Source organism: Natator depressus, chromosome 10 (assembly GCF_965152275.1).
Source record: "Natator depressus isolate rNatDep1 chromosome 10, rNatDep2.hap1, whole genome shotgun sequence".
Lineage (NCBI taxonomy): Eukaryota > Metazoa > Chordata > Testudines > Cheloniidae > Natator > Natator depressus.
The window spans coordinates 93,592-109,596 of NC_134243.1; the positions used below are offsets into that span (position 1 = coordinate 93,592).

The 16,005-nt window shown below is 44.9% G+C and overlaps 1 protein-coding gene across 5 annotated transcripts in view; it reads right to left on the reverse strand.

The window, feature by feature from the left end:
- Positions 1-16,005, reverse strand: part of UNKL (unk like zinc finger) — a 150,001-nt gene that overhangs the window by 72,864 nt on the left and 61,132 nt on the right. For 4 of the 5 annotated variants that reach the window (XM_074964896.1, XM_074964895.1, XM_074964894.1 and 1 more), the window contains one exon: positions 5,784-5,938. The exons of the other annotated variant lie outside the window; for it this stretch is intronic. In XM_074964896.1, the coding sequence (XP_074820997.1) occupies positions 5,784-5,938 (155 nt within the window). The remainder of the gene's footprint in view (positions 1-5,783; positions 5,939-16,005) is intronic. 5 annotated transcript variants of the gene reach the window in all.

The window sequence follows — 16,005 nt, forward strand, 5'->3', positions numbered from 1 at the left end:
CTACTCCTGGCTCCCATCCCCCACGCCTGAGGCCTCATTACCAACAGTGAACACTGGAATGGGAAAAATGGCATTAAAGAATTAAGAAGAGCCTAAAACATGCTCCACTAGCAAGATTCAGATTTAGCACACTTGATGTAAAAAGAGAAGTATGTTGCTTCTTTCTCATCCTTGTACATGGTTTCTTATACCTACGTGATGCAAATGCATTGCTCTCTCTGGTGTGTATATACACATATATACACACACATATATATCACAGCCTCTGTGCATACTGGTGTCATCTTTCCTCCCCTTTTACTTTTTTTTTTTTTTTAATAAGTCCCAGTTTCTTACAGGCCAGAGATTTTTCCTGGGACCACTGTTTTTCATATATTCCTAATTTCTGATACACTTTCTACCCAACCAGATTATCTCCATGGTTGCAGAGCTAACCAAAAGCAATCAATCTTGAAAAGCATTTGAAGGTGTCGAGTATGGCTGCATGATGCACTGAGTCAGTGAGGTTATTCTAAGTCTTGAGGCTGTGTAAGAAAAGGCACTGAATCACTCATGGGAGGAGACCACCAAGGATATGTCATGCTGTGCAAAGCTGGCAGAATGTAAGGCATGAACAGGGAAGTTGGGAGACAGAAGAGACATGCAGAGCCTTGAGACAGAGAATTGAGAGCCAGTGCAAGTTAGGTATTTGTGTATGTGTTAATAAGAGAAAGAGGTGGTCAGAGTATTGGACAAGAAAGATGCTTTTAATGGTACCTTGATGGAAGGATATGTGGGACCAAATATGAGAGTAAGGGAAGACCCCAAGGGGCTACAATAATCAAGGCAACAGATGACTAGGGCATGAATTGACATTTTAGCAATATGTATAGAGCATAGTGTAAGGATTATGTTTGAGATGCAGAGGAAGAATCTGTAGGCTTTAAGACTGAATGTCTGGGGAGTAGGAGAGAGAGAAGTTGAATAATGACACTAAAGTTACAAACCTGGGTAACTGGGAGGATAGTGAAATTATGAACAGTAATAGAGAAGGGAGGAAGAAACAAGTGTTTGAGAGGAACACTCCATTTGTGCCAGAGTTAATTTGAGTTTGGGGCAGGACATCCAGAATTGATGAGACAGTTAGGGATGCATAAATAAACTGAGGGTGGAGGAGATCAGAGTGATTTTGAAGTCATCTGCACAGACATAGTAATTAAAACCATGAGTTGATGAGGTCACTGGAGTTGGAGTCAGGAGGAACAGTGTAGAGGTAGGGACCAAGAATAGAGCCCTGAAGAACAGACTGGAAAAAGGGTTTGAAAGAGGATGAGCCATCATGCGAGACAATGAAGGAACAGAGAGAGTTAGAGGAAACTGAAGTAGACAGTACGCTCAAGGAACTTGGAGGTGAAGAGCAGGAAATTAATGGACCACAAAAATGGGATGGCAGAGGAGGTTAGGAAAGATGTGTCTGCATTAGTGAAAGGGTGAAGGAAGAGAAGGTGAAGGTTGGAAAGAAAGGGGAGAAGAGGAACACTGCCTCTGATATATCAATGTTCTCCTTGGGGAAAAAAACCCCAGCAAGATCTAGTTGAAAGAGGAGGGGGTAGCTGCAGAAGAGGCTTCAGGAGAGAGTCAAGGGTAGAGAATAGGCAGCAGGAGTCATAGGCATAAGTGTCAAATATGTAGACAGAACTGGTGGAAAAAAGAATGAACTTTAGTTGAAAGCATCTGCAAAACCCTTAGACTTTCTTTTAAGGCACTCAGGGTTTGTCTACAAGGGGATAAAAACCTGCGGCTGGCCCAGGCCAGCTGACTCGGGCTCACAGGGCTCAGACCCTGGGGCTGAAAAAATTTGCTGTGTAGACATTTCGGCTCGGACTGGAGCCCAAGCTCTGGGACTGTGAGAGAGTGAAGGGTCCCCGGGCTTGGACTCCAGCCTGAGGGTCTCCACAGTGATTTTTCAGCCCCAGAGCCAAAGCCCAAGCAAGGGGACCTGGGCCAGCCGCAGGCTTTTATCCCTGTGTAGACACACCCTTAGCAGCACAGAAGCAGGAATGGAAGAAATGGATGTGACAAGATAGTCAAATATGGGGATGGTGGAACAACACAAATGATGCGACAGTGAAGAAAAGGGTTGAGTGTAGAGAAGAGGATGGCACCAAGGAAAGAAATGACAAAAAATGATGAAATGAAGGATCATGTTGAAAGCTGAAGAGGAATCTGAGTTGTTCATGGACTAGAGGTTATGTAAGGCTTGTGTGATGCAGTCAGAGGAGAGTAATTAATTATGTTAAAATGGAAGAGAGTGGTTAGAAAGCGGGTATGCAGAAATTAAGAGGTTAGGGGAAAAGCCGTGCTTGATGAAGATTAAGTTAAGAAAGTGACAAAGGTGGGTAAGATAAGCTGGTTCAAAGCTGAAGTCAGAAAATGGAGGTAAAGGACCCAATATGAGTTTAAGGGAAGACCTCGAGGTGGCTACAATAATCAGTTGAGAGTTAGAATAATCAGCAGGGGACATTAATGTGGAAGCTAAACTCCCCAGAAAAGGGGGTGAGGACTGAAATGAGAGAAAGGAAGAGAGTCACCCACTGAAATGGGGAGGAAGGATAAGGCCATGGAATAACAGAAGATAGCCAAACGGACAAAAAGGGGAGCAAAGACTCAGATGCATGAGTAAGGATGTCCTATGGGTAAGTGAGGGAGGAATCCATGTAACGTGATTATATGGCCTCCTCCATCACCATAGCATGCCTACTTCACAATCTTTAATGCATTTATCCTCACAACACATCTACACAAGTAGGAAATACTTTTACCCTCATTTACAGATGTGGAACTGAGGCAAAGAGAGGCTAAGTGACTTGCCCAAGGCCACACAAGATGTGTGGGACAGAGTAGGGAAATGAACTCAGGCCTCCCAAGTCCAAAGCAAGTGCCCTAATTATTGGACCATCCTTCCTCTCTGGAAGCAGTTTGAAGTGACAAACATCTGAAGGCAGAATGCCTTTGCTGATGATGCCTTTTTGCAGGCTGAAAGAAAGAGAGGAGAAGATGCTATGAAGGTAGCACTGGGGGAGAGAAAGAGAGGTGGGGCGTAAAGGCAGCAGCAGAAGGAAGGACGAGGTTTCATTTCTAACAAAAACCACCACAAGAATTTTAGTGATAGCGGAAAAGAAGGGAGCAATGATAAGAGGGAACAGCAACTAAACTGGAGCCAGCAAGAAGGGGCATCAGTGGCTAATCAAGATGACTACAAAGAGGAAATGGGTGACAGCAGGCTGCAGCTGAGAGAGATATTGCCAGAGGCAAGAAGGAAAAGGTGTAGTTGGGATAGGGAGAAGCAGGGAGGGAGGAGTTGCCCAATAAATATCTAAATTATAATAGACTGGGATTAGATTAAGATGGTGGAAGAGAGAAGTGTAAATGAGAAAACACAACAGAGCTCAAGAAGAAGTGGGAAAAGGAAAAGAAGAGACCAGGGTGCAGGGGAAGAGCAGATAAGAAGGCAGAAGTTTAAGTCTCAGAAGGTGGATCCTGGAAGCATGGAGGAGATAACAGCAGCTAAGTAATTAATCAAGGCAATGGCAAAGGTAACAAACTGTGGCAACTAATAATTAATCTAGATTAACTGCAGCAAATGATTGAGTATAAGAACATGGGAGGGTGGAGAGAACTGATGAAACTTAGTCCTTGAACAGCAGGAGAGTTCCTGTGGACAAGATAGCCATTAGACTCTCCCTGGTACTCTTACAGAGTCACCTGGAAGTGGGAGCAGATTGAAGAGTTTCTGAGGGAGGAGGTGCCTCTTATAGGTCACTGCTGAAAGCCTCAGGAGCAAACAGAATTGAGCCAAGGAGTCCAATGGAACTCAAGTCCCTGTGCAGAAAAAGGAGTGGTTCCTACTGTGGAACAGGTATGCCCCTGACAAGTCCCCTGAAGAGCTTTTTGGAGGGAGCTGTAGGAGTAGATTTCATACTGGAGAGCTAAGGCACAGTGTAGACAGCTACACAGATATATCTTTATGGTTGGCTAAAGGGCAACCGTGTGAAGCTGCAGAACCTGCATCAATAAAGACCTCTGGGTTTTTAAACACATTTATTAGCCATTTCCTTTTAACCTTTATTTTAAAACATGTAACCTATATTTGATTTCTGCTTTAATCTTATAAACAAAAAGCTACTAGTGTTGGAAACCTGTTAGTGAAAGTTCTACCAATAAATACACATATACTCATGAGCTACAGAAGGGTCTTTGTTGCTCAAGAAACAAGAAAAATCAAGTAAATGAAGAGGTAGGAAGGGCTAGACCAGGTGTCCTGATCTTCAGAGCTGTAGTAGGAAGACAGCCTGAGACCTAAGCCTTTGTATCAGACTCCTGAACTAAAGTAGTGGTCAAAACTTTGCTGATATGAAGCAGTCAGGTTGTGAGCAAGAGGCAGGCCCTGCTCACAGAATTTGGCAAGCACAGGGCTGATATTGCAAAAACACATTCCTAAGAGGTGTTGGGCACTGAGCACTCACGCAAGCACATTCCAGAAGGGTGGTATCAAAACACCTCAATACCAGCATATTCCCTAAAGATAACAGGAACACACTGACACATCCTAAAGATAAGGTCAGGATGACAGCATGATGGATAGAGATGTTACGATTGAACCTACAGGTGCAAGGGTGGCACCCAAATACGTCAGAAGGTGGCATCCTGATACGTCAGGGGCAATACGTAACTTGTTTGTATTGGTGTATAAAGATGTATCTCAGAGGGAGTGTTTTTGGCCAGCCGAGAGGGAAATGGAAAGTCCTGCCACTAACTGAGCTGCGTTCATTGTTATGGGTATACATGTATTAGTGGTCCAGTAGAGTCTGTGGGATACCAGTACCTTGCTTCGTCGACAATAAACCTAGCTAGGTGCCTTCATACCTTAACGGATAGTGTAGTCATTGGACGGTTCGCTCGAGGTCTGCTGCACCAGCTGTCTGAGCAGAGCTGGGACAGCAGACAGGGAGAACACACACACATGCAGCTGAACATCTAACCACAAGAACTACCTCAAAATAACTGTTGCATACCAACATGATCCATTTCCAAGTATGGCTAAATGGTAGAGAAAAAAGACTCTATAATCAATTCCATCTCCTTTTCCCCTCAACTCAATTTGACAGAATAGGATAATTTACATCATACTCATTACTCTGATACTGGAGAGCCTCTTAACTACCAAATATACAATGGCTCCAGGAACAGCCTGAAGATAGCTTTAAAGTAAAATGTCAAGTGCATAGTTGTATATTCAAATTCTTATCTGATTTTCCTGTTAACAGAAAACAATAAAAAGGAGAGCTGTAGCCAGACAGGAGCTTCCTTTAATGAAAACTTTCCTAAAGGGAAACCAACCTTATGGTGTCCTGTGTTTACATAACAAATGTTGGGGTTCTCTGATTAAAGGAATTCTATTTAGGTATTTATATGACACTTCTCACTGTAGTACCTGAGTACCTACAGTCACCTCACTGCATCGACAAAGAAAGAAAGAGGGAGAAAAAACAGAGGTAATACAAAATTAAATCAGGTACTCAGGTAGAGGCCAGACATTACACTAGGTATTCAGAACCAGTTAAAAACCTTTATTGCCACATGTGAGGGCTGATTTTTATTGACTTTGTAATGTCTAAGTAAGGTGCTTCTTTTTTGTTGTAATATACATATAGTAAAAAGAGATGTTTGATAAATAAAACAAACAATTATATATTGGCACAGTGATCATTAGCAGTAACTTTTTCAGAAGTATTTACACTTACATTTCCAGACTGCCCATTGTTATTTGTAATGCTGTTTGTGGAGTTAAGACTGCTGCTCCATTCATTTGCAATTCCTACGCTGTCTGCTGAAAACAGATGAGGGCCTGGCTTTGATTGACAACCAGTTTGCAGTATGACTACATTCATGGTGTCCTCTGTTGAAGGAATCCCCAACAAATTACACACAGATTTTGTATTTAGCTGTGTGAATTCAACAATTACATACCCAAAACCAAACACAACAACACCACCTCTGATATGGAAACATTTAACTACACAAATAAAAACTTTGTTTCTGAAAGCATAATAATATAAACAAAGCAAAGTCAATTTGAAAATGGTGTAATGTAATATTTATATATTTGTGGCCAGTAACAAACTTAGTACCAAATATATGTTTGTAACTCAGAAGGCTTTTCCTCATTAAATGGTCCAACAAAAATCCACAGAAACAAAAAAAGATCTGCATCCCAAGAATATACAGTCTTATTACAGATGTTGCTGTATTTTCAAGAATCTAAGATATTATAGTGTTTAAAAGACAACATTTGTAGAACTCTGGGTTACTAAGATAAACACAACACTGTACACTGAATTACTGCTTTTTTCACTCTACCTGGCTGTAGAGTGATCTATAGAATCCCATCAAAAGTAGATGGTTACTCACCTTGTGCAGTAATGATAGTTCTTCGACATGTGTCCCCATATGGGTGCTCCACGCTAGGTGTTCATGCGTCCCTGCACCTTTCATTGGACATCTTTGGTAACAGTGTCCATTTGGCCCGCACATACACTCTCCCTCCCTTGTGCTCTGTCTCAAGGTTAATTAGCGCTGCATGGGAAAACCACCCTCCTGGGCAAACCACCTTCTCTACCATACAGCCCTTATTGAGAACTCCAAAGTAGAGGGGAGGAGGGTGGGTTGTGGAGCACCCATAGGGATACACATCTCGAAGAACCATCGTTATTGCACAAGGTGAGTAACTTCCTCCTCTTCTTCGAGTAGTGTCCCTATGGGTGCTCCACTGTAGGTGACTCTCGAGCAGTATCCTTGATGGGAAAGTGGGACTTTGGTGTCAAGTCTCTTATGGATGATACTGTGGAGCCGAAGATAGCATCAGAAGCAGAGCCTCCAGTAATCGCATAGTGTTCTGCAAACGTATAAGCAGACAGCCAAGTCTCTGCCGTCTGCAGATTTCCAAGATAGGAACATTCTTGAGTAAAGCAACAGAGGTGAAAACCAATCTCATGGAATGTGTACAAATCCCAGATGGAGGTAACACACTGTGAGCATGATAGCAACGATTAATACAGACCCATTTGGAGAGTCTCTGGGCTGATATCGTGTTTTTTGACCTTTCCACAATGGATAGGAAGTGCTTAGGACATTTCCTAAAGGCCTTTGTCCTGCCCAAATAAAAGGCCAAGACCCTCCTAACATCTAGCATATATAGTACAGCCTCCCTGTTGTCACATTGAGGCTTTGGGTAAAAGGTGGGGAGGTGAACGAGTTGATTTACATGAAAAGATGAGTCCACCTGGGGAATGAACTTTGAATGTGGCCTATGAGTGACCTTGTCTTTAAAGAATGCTGTGAAGAGGGTGCGGGGGGTACCATTAATGCCTCTGTCTCTTCTATTCTCCTTGCTGACGTAATGGTCACTAAGAGTATGCTGTCTTCATTGACAGGTATGTAAACAAGCAAGTTTAAAGGACGGCCTAATTAGGCCCTTTAAAACTAGATTTAGGTCCCACATTGGAGTGGGGTATCTGGGTTGGCGAAAGAGGTTCACTATGTTCTTGAGGAATCTCTTTGTAGTTTTTGGGTGTGTGAAAACCAAGTATCCCTCTATCACTTGATGGAAAGCTGTCATGGTCACCAGGTGTACTTTGAGCATACTGAGAGATAGCCTGTCCTCTCTAGAACTAGTATGTAGTTCAACACTACAGTGAGTATGGAAAATACTGGGGTGATTTGTTCGGAATTACACCAAACCTGAAACTTTGTCCACTTTTGCAGGTAAGTGCATGGGTAGACCATTTTCTACTGTGTAGTAACACTTCCTGCACCTCTTTAGAGCAGCAGCTCTCTATGTACTGGAACCATGAAGGAACCATGCCTTAAGATAGAGTTTCCGTAGGTTGGGATGGAGAGTTTGTGAGAGGAGATAAGGAGTGGGTTGTCCTGTGAGAGGAGATAAGGAGTGGGTTGAAGAGGGACTGGTGGACATGTCACAAGCTGAGACAGGTATGGGTACCACATCTGTCTCAGCCAGGTGTGACCAATCAGTATAACATTTGCTTTTTCTCTTTTTATTTTTATCAGGACTTTCAGGAGCAGACGAAATGGGGAAAGACGTATAGGACGCCTTTTTCTGCTAGGAGAAGGAGAACGTCCCCTAATGAGTGTTTTCCGAGACCATCTCTGGAGCAATAGCAGGGGCATTTCCTGTTCAAGTAAATAGCGAACAAGTCTATTGTTGGGGTTCCCCATTGTTAGACTATGCTGCAGAGTACTGTTGAGTTCATTTCCCGCTCGCGGTCATGTGACAACTTGCAACTGACACTGCTGTGGTATGTTGCACGCCCAGTAGGTAGGCGCCAGAAATTAAAATATTGTGCCGAATGTGCCAATTCCATAGCTTTAGCACTTCCATGCCAAGGGAAGTGCTAAAGCACCCCCTTGATGATTTATGTAGTACATGCACACTATGTTGTCTGTCATGATTTTTGTGAGTGCATTTCTCATGAGTGGAAGAAAGGGAGCACAAGTATTTCTGACTGGAGGTCAAGACCAAGAACGAATCTTCCTGTTCCAGAGATGGAATAATCGCTGCTATTCTGACAGTCTTCAATTTTTGTGCCTGCACGTATTTGTTCAGTGCTCTGAGATCCACTATGAGTCTCCAACCTTTTTTTTTTTTTGGGGGGGGGGGGGCGGGGGGAAGGGGAGAGATCAGGAAATATCATGAATAAAAGCTTTTGCATCCGAGATGAGCCAGAATAGGTTCTATGGCTCCCAGGCATAGCAGATGATCTATTTCCTGTCTTAACAGTCTCTAATGAGAAGGGTCCCTGACGAGGGACAGGGAGGGAGGGAGGGAGGTGAAATGGATAGAGTATCCATTGGAGATCATCTCCAAGACCCAATTTTGGAGGAACAGAGAAAGGCGGCATTCAAAGGGATGCAAATGGTTCTTGAGTTGCAGCTGATGTTGTAGGGAGTGGTCTCTCAGGGCCTCAACCAAGGCGTCAAAACTAGGGTTTTGAGGTGGGAGGTTGAGGGACTGATGGTTTTCACCTCTGAAATTGAGACTTCTTTCGCTGTGGCTCATAGCAGTGCTGTGATAGGTACTGAGGCAGACATGATTTGTGGGAGGACTGAGGACTAAATTTCTTTTTCTGACTTGGTGTACAGATCCCCAATGACCGAAGTGTGGCCCTGGAGTCCTTGAGAGCATGGAGTGATGCATCAGTCTTATCTGCAAATAATTTGGAGCCTTTGAAAGGGAGGTCCTCGGCCATCGTCTGTACCTCTTTTGGCAGCCCTGAAAGGTGTAGCCACAACTCCCATGACATCACTACCACTGTTGATACCAAGTGGGCTGCTGTATCTGTGGCATCTAGTGCAGTCTGGAGTGCTGTTCTGACCACTAACTGCCCCCATGTATGATGGCCTAAACTGTTCTCATTGTGCTTCTGGCAGGTGGTCTTTTGGCGTAAGTGATGTGGTCATATTTTGCCATTAAGGCCTGGTAGTTTGCAATTCTAAATTACAAGGTCGCTGAGGAGTACACCTTCCTTCCAAATAAGTCAAGTCTTTTCCAGTCTCTATCATAAGGGGGTGGATTTCACGTGATGTTGGCGGCCATGAGAATTCACCACATCCACAATGATGGAATTAGGTGGAGAGTGTGAAAAAAGGAATGCTGTATCCTTGGAAGGGACATAGTATATTTGTTGGCCAGTTTGCATGTTGGTGTGACTGAGGCTGGTGTTTGCCATATGACGTTAGCCGGATCCAAGCACACTTCATTAATTGGGAGGGTGATCTTTGAGAGGAGGGCATATGCAGTTTGTCCAACAACTTACGGTTGGTATCCTTCACCTCCTTGAGAGGGATCTGCAGTGTCTCCCCCAATCTCTTTGTAAGGTCCAGAAAGAGTTTGAAATCGTCTGCTATGGACAGTGGAGGGGACATTGCCACCTCATCTGGGAAAGAAGAGGAGATATTGGTTTGCGGTGTGGCCTCATCTGCGAGTCTGATTTCCTGCTCCTCAGTTTCCTTATGAGGTTCTGGAGACAGAGGTTGGAAGAGAGCATCTCAGACTCCCGGTGGGTGACACTAAATGCCTGGGAAGCATGGTGCCTGTAGGCTGCCCATGGATCCTAGTATTGCCACTGGGATGGTAGAAAGGGCATGGGTGGCGGAATCCACTGTTGGTCATATCATGGGGGCTGAAACAAAGAGTGAGGATGTAGCTGAGAAGGCCCTGGTTAGTAGAGAGAAGGTCCATGGCAAATGCCGAGAGAGGATATCCTCCTGGTCACTATCTGAGACTCTGCTAGATATTAGTGAAGCTGAACGCCTCAGTGCTGGTGGTGATTCTGGGCTTCAAGATGCACTCAGTACCGAACCCCCGGTACTGAGTAGAATGGACTCTGGGGTCTCAGATACCATGAGGTCCCTGGAAAATCGAAACTCCTGTGGTGCCATAATCGGTACTGCCAGGGCATGTTGGTGTTGACTCATCAGTACCGAGGAATCCAGCAATCTTGCTCAAGACAGGTGGTCCGACGAGCGTTGTTTTAAAGTTATTGGTACCGAGAGTTTCTGCAATGATGATGTCTTCGTAGACACAGTATATGTAAATTCGTCTCTGACAGGCGGTGCCACTGTTTTTGAGCCTGTGCCCATAGCTTACTAGCTGTGTATGCATCGGAAGACCCATGCGAGTTGTGCGTACCATGCTTTTAGCCGTCAGAGCCAAAGTAACTGAACGTGCTGGGGATCTCATCTGGCTGGTTTGGGATTCAGTATGAGGCCTTACAGCTCTCTTTTGGGAGATCTTGCGAGGGGAATCTGAAGACTTCTTTCTCAGCTCCCCCTCTTTGGAAGTAAAATGCTCTAGTGATGGTTCATGCTGTCAAGGATATTCGGGGCCAGGGTCAGGCACAGGTTGAAGAGCTCCCTCCATAAGGAGTAGCTTTAACTTTAATTCCTGGATTTTTCGGGATCTGGCTTTTAGCTGCTGGCAAAAAGTACACTTTTATGGAATATGGGCCTCTCCGAGGCACTAAACGCCTAAATGTCTGTGTGTAACCGGTATAGCCTCCCTGAAGGAGAGGCACTTCTTAAACCCGGGGAAGCTGGGCATGCCCTCTACTGTGGGCAATCCCTGGGGAAGGACAGAGATAAAATAAAAACATTTCTTTTTCTTTAAAACAGGAAAGAAACTAATGGAAACCCTATAACACTAAGAAGAAAAAACTGACGAAAACACTAAGAGTATCTGAAAAACAATTCTAAAGATCTAAAGTATGGGCGAATGGACTGCTAATCGCTCTGTCTCTAGCCAGGGGAGATTGAGAAGGCAGTTCACCTGTGCAGCATTAATTAGCCGTGAGGCAGAGCATGAAAGACACAGAAAGCATGTCCAGGCCAAATGGACACTGCTACCAAAGATCTTCAATCAAAGGTGCAGGAACACACATACCCACAATGGAGCATCCACAGGGACACTACTTGAAGAAGAATCTGGAATTTCCACTGCTTATCTTAAGTGGATATAGTAAACTAAGAAAATATTGACATTTAAGTGGTCATTCTAACTATTTAATTTCAATTTTTATGCCAGAAAAATTAATTCAAAGTAACTGGACCCACACATCACTTCCTGGTGTTCTGAAGACAACATCAGTATTCTATTGAACATTTCAGATTTGGTTAATTTAGATATTCATTACTTACTGCCCTTTGGAATATATAAATAAAAGTACTCTTTAAAATGGTATTTATTAAAAATTTGGACATTTAGGTTTGTGTGGGTTTTCTACACAAATAATGCATTAGCAACAGATATTTAGTTGAATAAGCTGACTGACATTCCTTACCCCTTGATTCATGAACACGGGGTATTAAAAAAGAAACAGGGCTAGAAAAAAAAAAAATCTGATCATCCCCTGAAGAAATTCCACAGATTTAGCCAAAATTTTCTATTCAAAATGTCTCTTATTTTTCATCTCTGTTCACAACTGTATTTCTGAAGGGCCATAATAAACTGTGTCCTGCACAAACCTTCCTTCTGCCAAGGACAACTAACAGTTATGACATCATGCAGAAGAGTACATGCCATGATAATGACAGATGGAACAGTGGGACATGTAAATTCAGCACCATTACCTCTCTTCAGGGGAGGTAGCATAGTTGAGGATTGTTTCTCATGGTGTAATTTTTGTACCTGATGAGCTATGTTTTAATTACTGCATGATTCTGCCTTTGTACTCTGTGTCCAAATGCTGTATCCAACATATTTCCTTTGTCTTATGTCTCAAGTGCAGGAGTAGGGGACAATTAAAAAACAAAGGAGACACAGGGGAGATGAGTAATAACTATCATTGTGCAGACAGACTCCAGACTAAGCGCCGTCACTCTGCAGAAGGAACACAGGTAGCCCCCCTGCTCATCCTCTGCCTGACTGAATATGCAAAAAATGGATGTGAAGACAGAAGATGCTGACTTATCTAATGTTATTTACTTCCACTCTCCCTTGGGGTTGTGTCCTCATTCTGGATTGCTTTATGAGGCAGTTACAGTCACTGCTAGAGAAAAGTTTAGAGGAAAAATACTGCCCAGCAGCCCCTCACACCCTCACATCAGAAGTGCAGTTCTGGTTACTGCCACCCTCACGCTCCCTTCTAGGTCACTGCTCCAGCCCTCCTTGTTCAGTTAGCTTCGCTCCCCATATACACAGCTGCACATCAATCCCAAATCTCATAAATGAGCATATTTATTTACATACTTATACAGTCCCCATCAAAGTAGGATTGGAGTGCCTCCCAAGTTTTTAAAAATAGAAACAGTCTCGCTCCCTTCCTTCCTAGCCTATAAGGGAACTGGCGTGATTAGTTTATTGGCATTTTTGCTCATGTTTTATGTACTTATTGAGGAAAAGTCACAGAAATGAGTTTGGTATTACATTTGGAATACTGTGTAGCATTCTAATTCCTTGAAGGAGTGAGTACCATAGTCTAAGTCCAGTTCCTGCAAAAGTTCTAACATTTGCATTCATCAGCCTCCCCTAGTTGGTCAACGATTTCATTGTTCCACTGGGACATAGCTACTATATGAGATGGTTGCTAAGGAAAAGACGATCTCTCAGAGAATTTGGGCCAGTCCCACAGAGGGCTTTGAATATTAGGACACAGCCTTTGAAAGGGGCTCTCTCTTCACCAGACAGCCAGTGCAGAGTGCAGTATCAGGGTAATGCACTCATGACAACCTGCTGCTAATCAAATTGGCTGGTTTTTGTGTGTTTTTTTTAAATCAAACAGAGCTTTTTCAGGTATGGCTTCATTCCTAGAATCAGCATTAGACTCTGTAAAAGCGGCAAAGAGTCCTGTGGCACCCTATATACTAACAGATGTATTGAAGCATAAGCTTTCGTGGGTGAATACCCACTTCGTCGGATCCGATACATCTGTTAGTCTATAAGGTGCCACAGGACTCTTTGCTGCTTTTACAGATCCAGACTAACACGGCTACCCCTCTGATACATTAGACTGGAGATCATGAACGCGTGGGTTGCTATGGCCAGGTATGGGTCCAACATGAAGGGGTGCAATCTTCTAGGAAGTCAAATGGAAGTGCGTGTTTTTGACACACTGACAATCAGAGCACCAACAGCACTGAAGAGTCCTACAGAAGCCCAAGGCTTCCCTTCCAATGTTTTTAGGAGTAGCTGACTGGCTCATTCCCCTGCTAAGTTTTTCAAAGGCAGCTGGCAATTCCCCACTGCTCTTCACCCTTTGGGACAGGGTTTCAATCCTCCCCTGTTAACAGAGAAGACTTTTTGGGGACTGTGCCAGTTGAAAGAGTTGTGGGCTGCCCCAACCAGTGGGAGAAGACTGATAGGTGAGACCTAAAAGGGAGCAGAGTAGCAGCAATGACACCAGTGGAAGCCCAGTTCCAGTGGATAGTGAAAGGGACCCGACCTGCCAGCTTCCACAAAAAATGAAGAGAAGAGAAAGTCAGCTGCTTCTGAAGAACCTCCAAAGATGAGATGAATCTCTCTCCCTTACAGCCATGGGGAAGGGGAGTGGGCATAAGAGACTTTGTGCCTCCCCTGCACAGTGGGGCAAAGGGGATTGCCTGGTCTGAGAAACTAGGATCTCACTGAAGATAGGGGGAGATGCATACAGGATCTTAGGGGCCAAAGAAACAGGAGTCATGGGATAAGATTCTCCCTGTCACCTTTCTTATGAGATAGGGTCCCTGGCTATGGAGCCTCTCTCTCTTCCTCCCACTGGAAATATGGAAGGGTTCTTTTCTACTGATCATACTTGAGCAAGAGAGGTGGAAGGTCAGGACTGCAGGACTGAGCTAAGGGCTGTTGCTACTGGCAGAGAGAGACAGAGAAACCACAGTGGTAAGAGCTACATAAGAACCTATATAGAAAGAATGGGCCACTTGAATCTCCTATCACTGCTTGATGTAAATCCAACTTTTGCATTCTTTTTACTCCCAGTAAATCCTGACCTGGCTCCCAGCTGCAAATATTTTGATGATATAGGAGGAAAGGAAATAAAGTCCTGACCTAGTTCTGAATACCCGTCCCTATGTTACCACTATTTTCTCACTGTCTTTTGTCTTTTATGAAGAGCCTGAACCACACATGCTCCACACACTACTCCTGGGGGAATTCTGCATCACTGTGTGCATGCAGAATTCATGTCCCTTGCATATTTCTTTGCTTCCCCGCAGAAAAATGACTCTCTGACGAGGAAGCAAAGGTAAGCCACAAAAGTGGTCACACGTCCCTCCCCAGCTGCGCAGGCGCATTGTTTGGGGCACCCGGCAGAAAAGTAATTCTGTGGCTCCTACCCTGCACTGGGCTCAGCTGCTAATCTCAGCTGTGCTGCGGCCAGGGAGGGAGATGACTTCCTCTTCCCTTGTAAGGAATGGCCATGGCTGGGTCAGACCAACTCCCAGAAACGTCCCGCGGCTGCAGGAAGCTCCGCACTCCCTGCCCACTTCCTGCCATCATCATTCCTCAGCTGTGGTGGGACGGGTCACTGTATGGGGAGCTGCTCCCGCATCCACCCAATCCCTGTACATCCGGACCCACCCATACCCAGACCACCCCCAACGAGCCCCCCGTACCTGAACCTCTACACCACCAAGCCTCACCCCCTGCATCAGGAGCCCCCCTGCACCCAGACCCCCCAGCACCTGGATCACTCCGATTAACTTCCTGCACCCGGACCCCCACCCCACCAAGCCCCAACCAGCTGCACCCAGACCCCAACCCCACTCCCCCAGTACCCAGATCCCCCACTGAGTCCTCCACACCCAGATCCCCTTGCTAAACCCCATCCCCCCCAGCCTAGACACCCCTTCCTAAGCCCCAAACACCTTCACCTGGACCCCCTGCAGAGTCCATTTCCCCCTAAACCCGGAACCTCCCACCCCGCCCCCACCAGCCCCTGTGCATCCAGATCCCCCCGCAGCTGGACCCCTCACTGAGCACCTCACACCCAGATTGCCACACCCTGAACTCTCTCAGCAAGTACCTATATCCCCCCCACAGTTGGGCAAGCAGGCTTAGCTGATCCCACACCTGCATCGAGGGCCACGGCTGGGCTTGCATGCAAGACTCTGCCCTTCTCACCTGCTATCTTGGTGCGCCTGGCATGGAGGGGCAGGGCCCCGTGGTGTTTGTGGGGCAGCCCCAGCCCTTGCACTGTGTCAGGGTCAGGAGCAGCTTCATAGCTGAGTTCATGTCCCATGCGGGTAAGGGACTGCAGGGTGATTTCTTACCTCCATGCAGCTAGTGCTCCCCACTGCTATGCTTGGGGCCTCCACATTTATTTATTGACAAATAAAATATGCAGACTTTGCAGAATTTTAAAATATAGTGCATGGAATTTTTATTTTTTTGGCCCAGAATTTAATTTTTTGGTGCAGAATTCCCTCAGGAGTAACAAAAATCACCACCCTTTC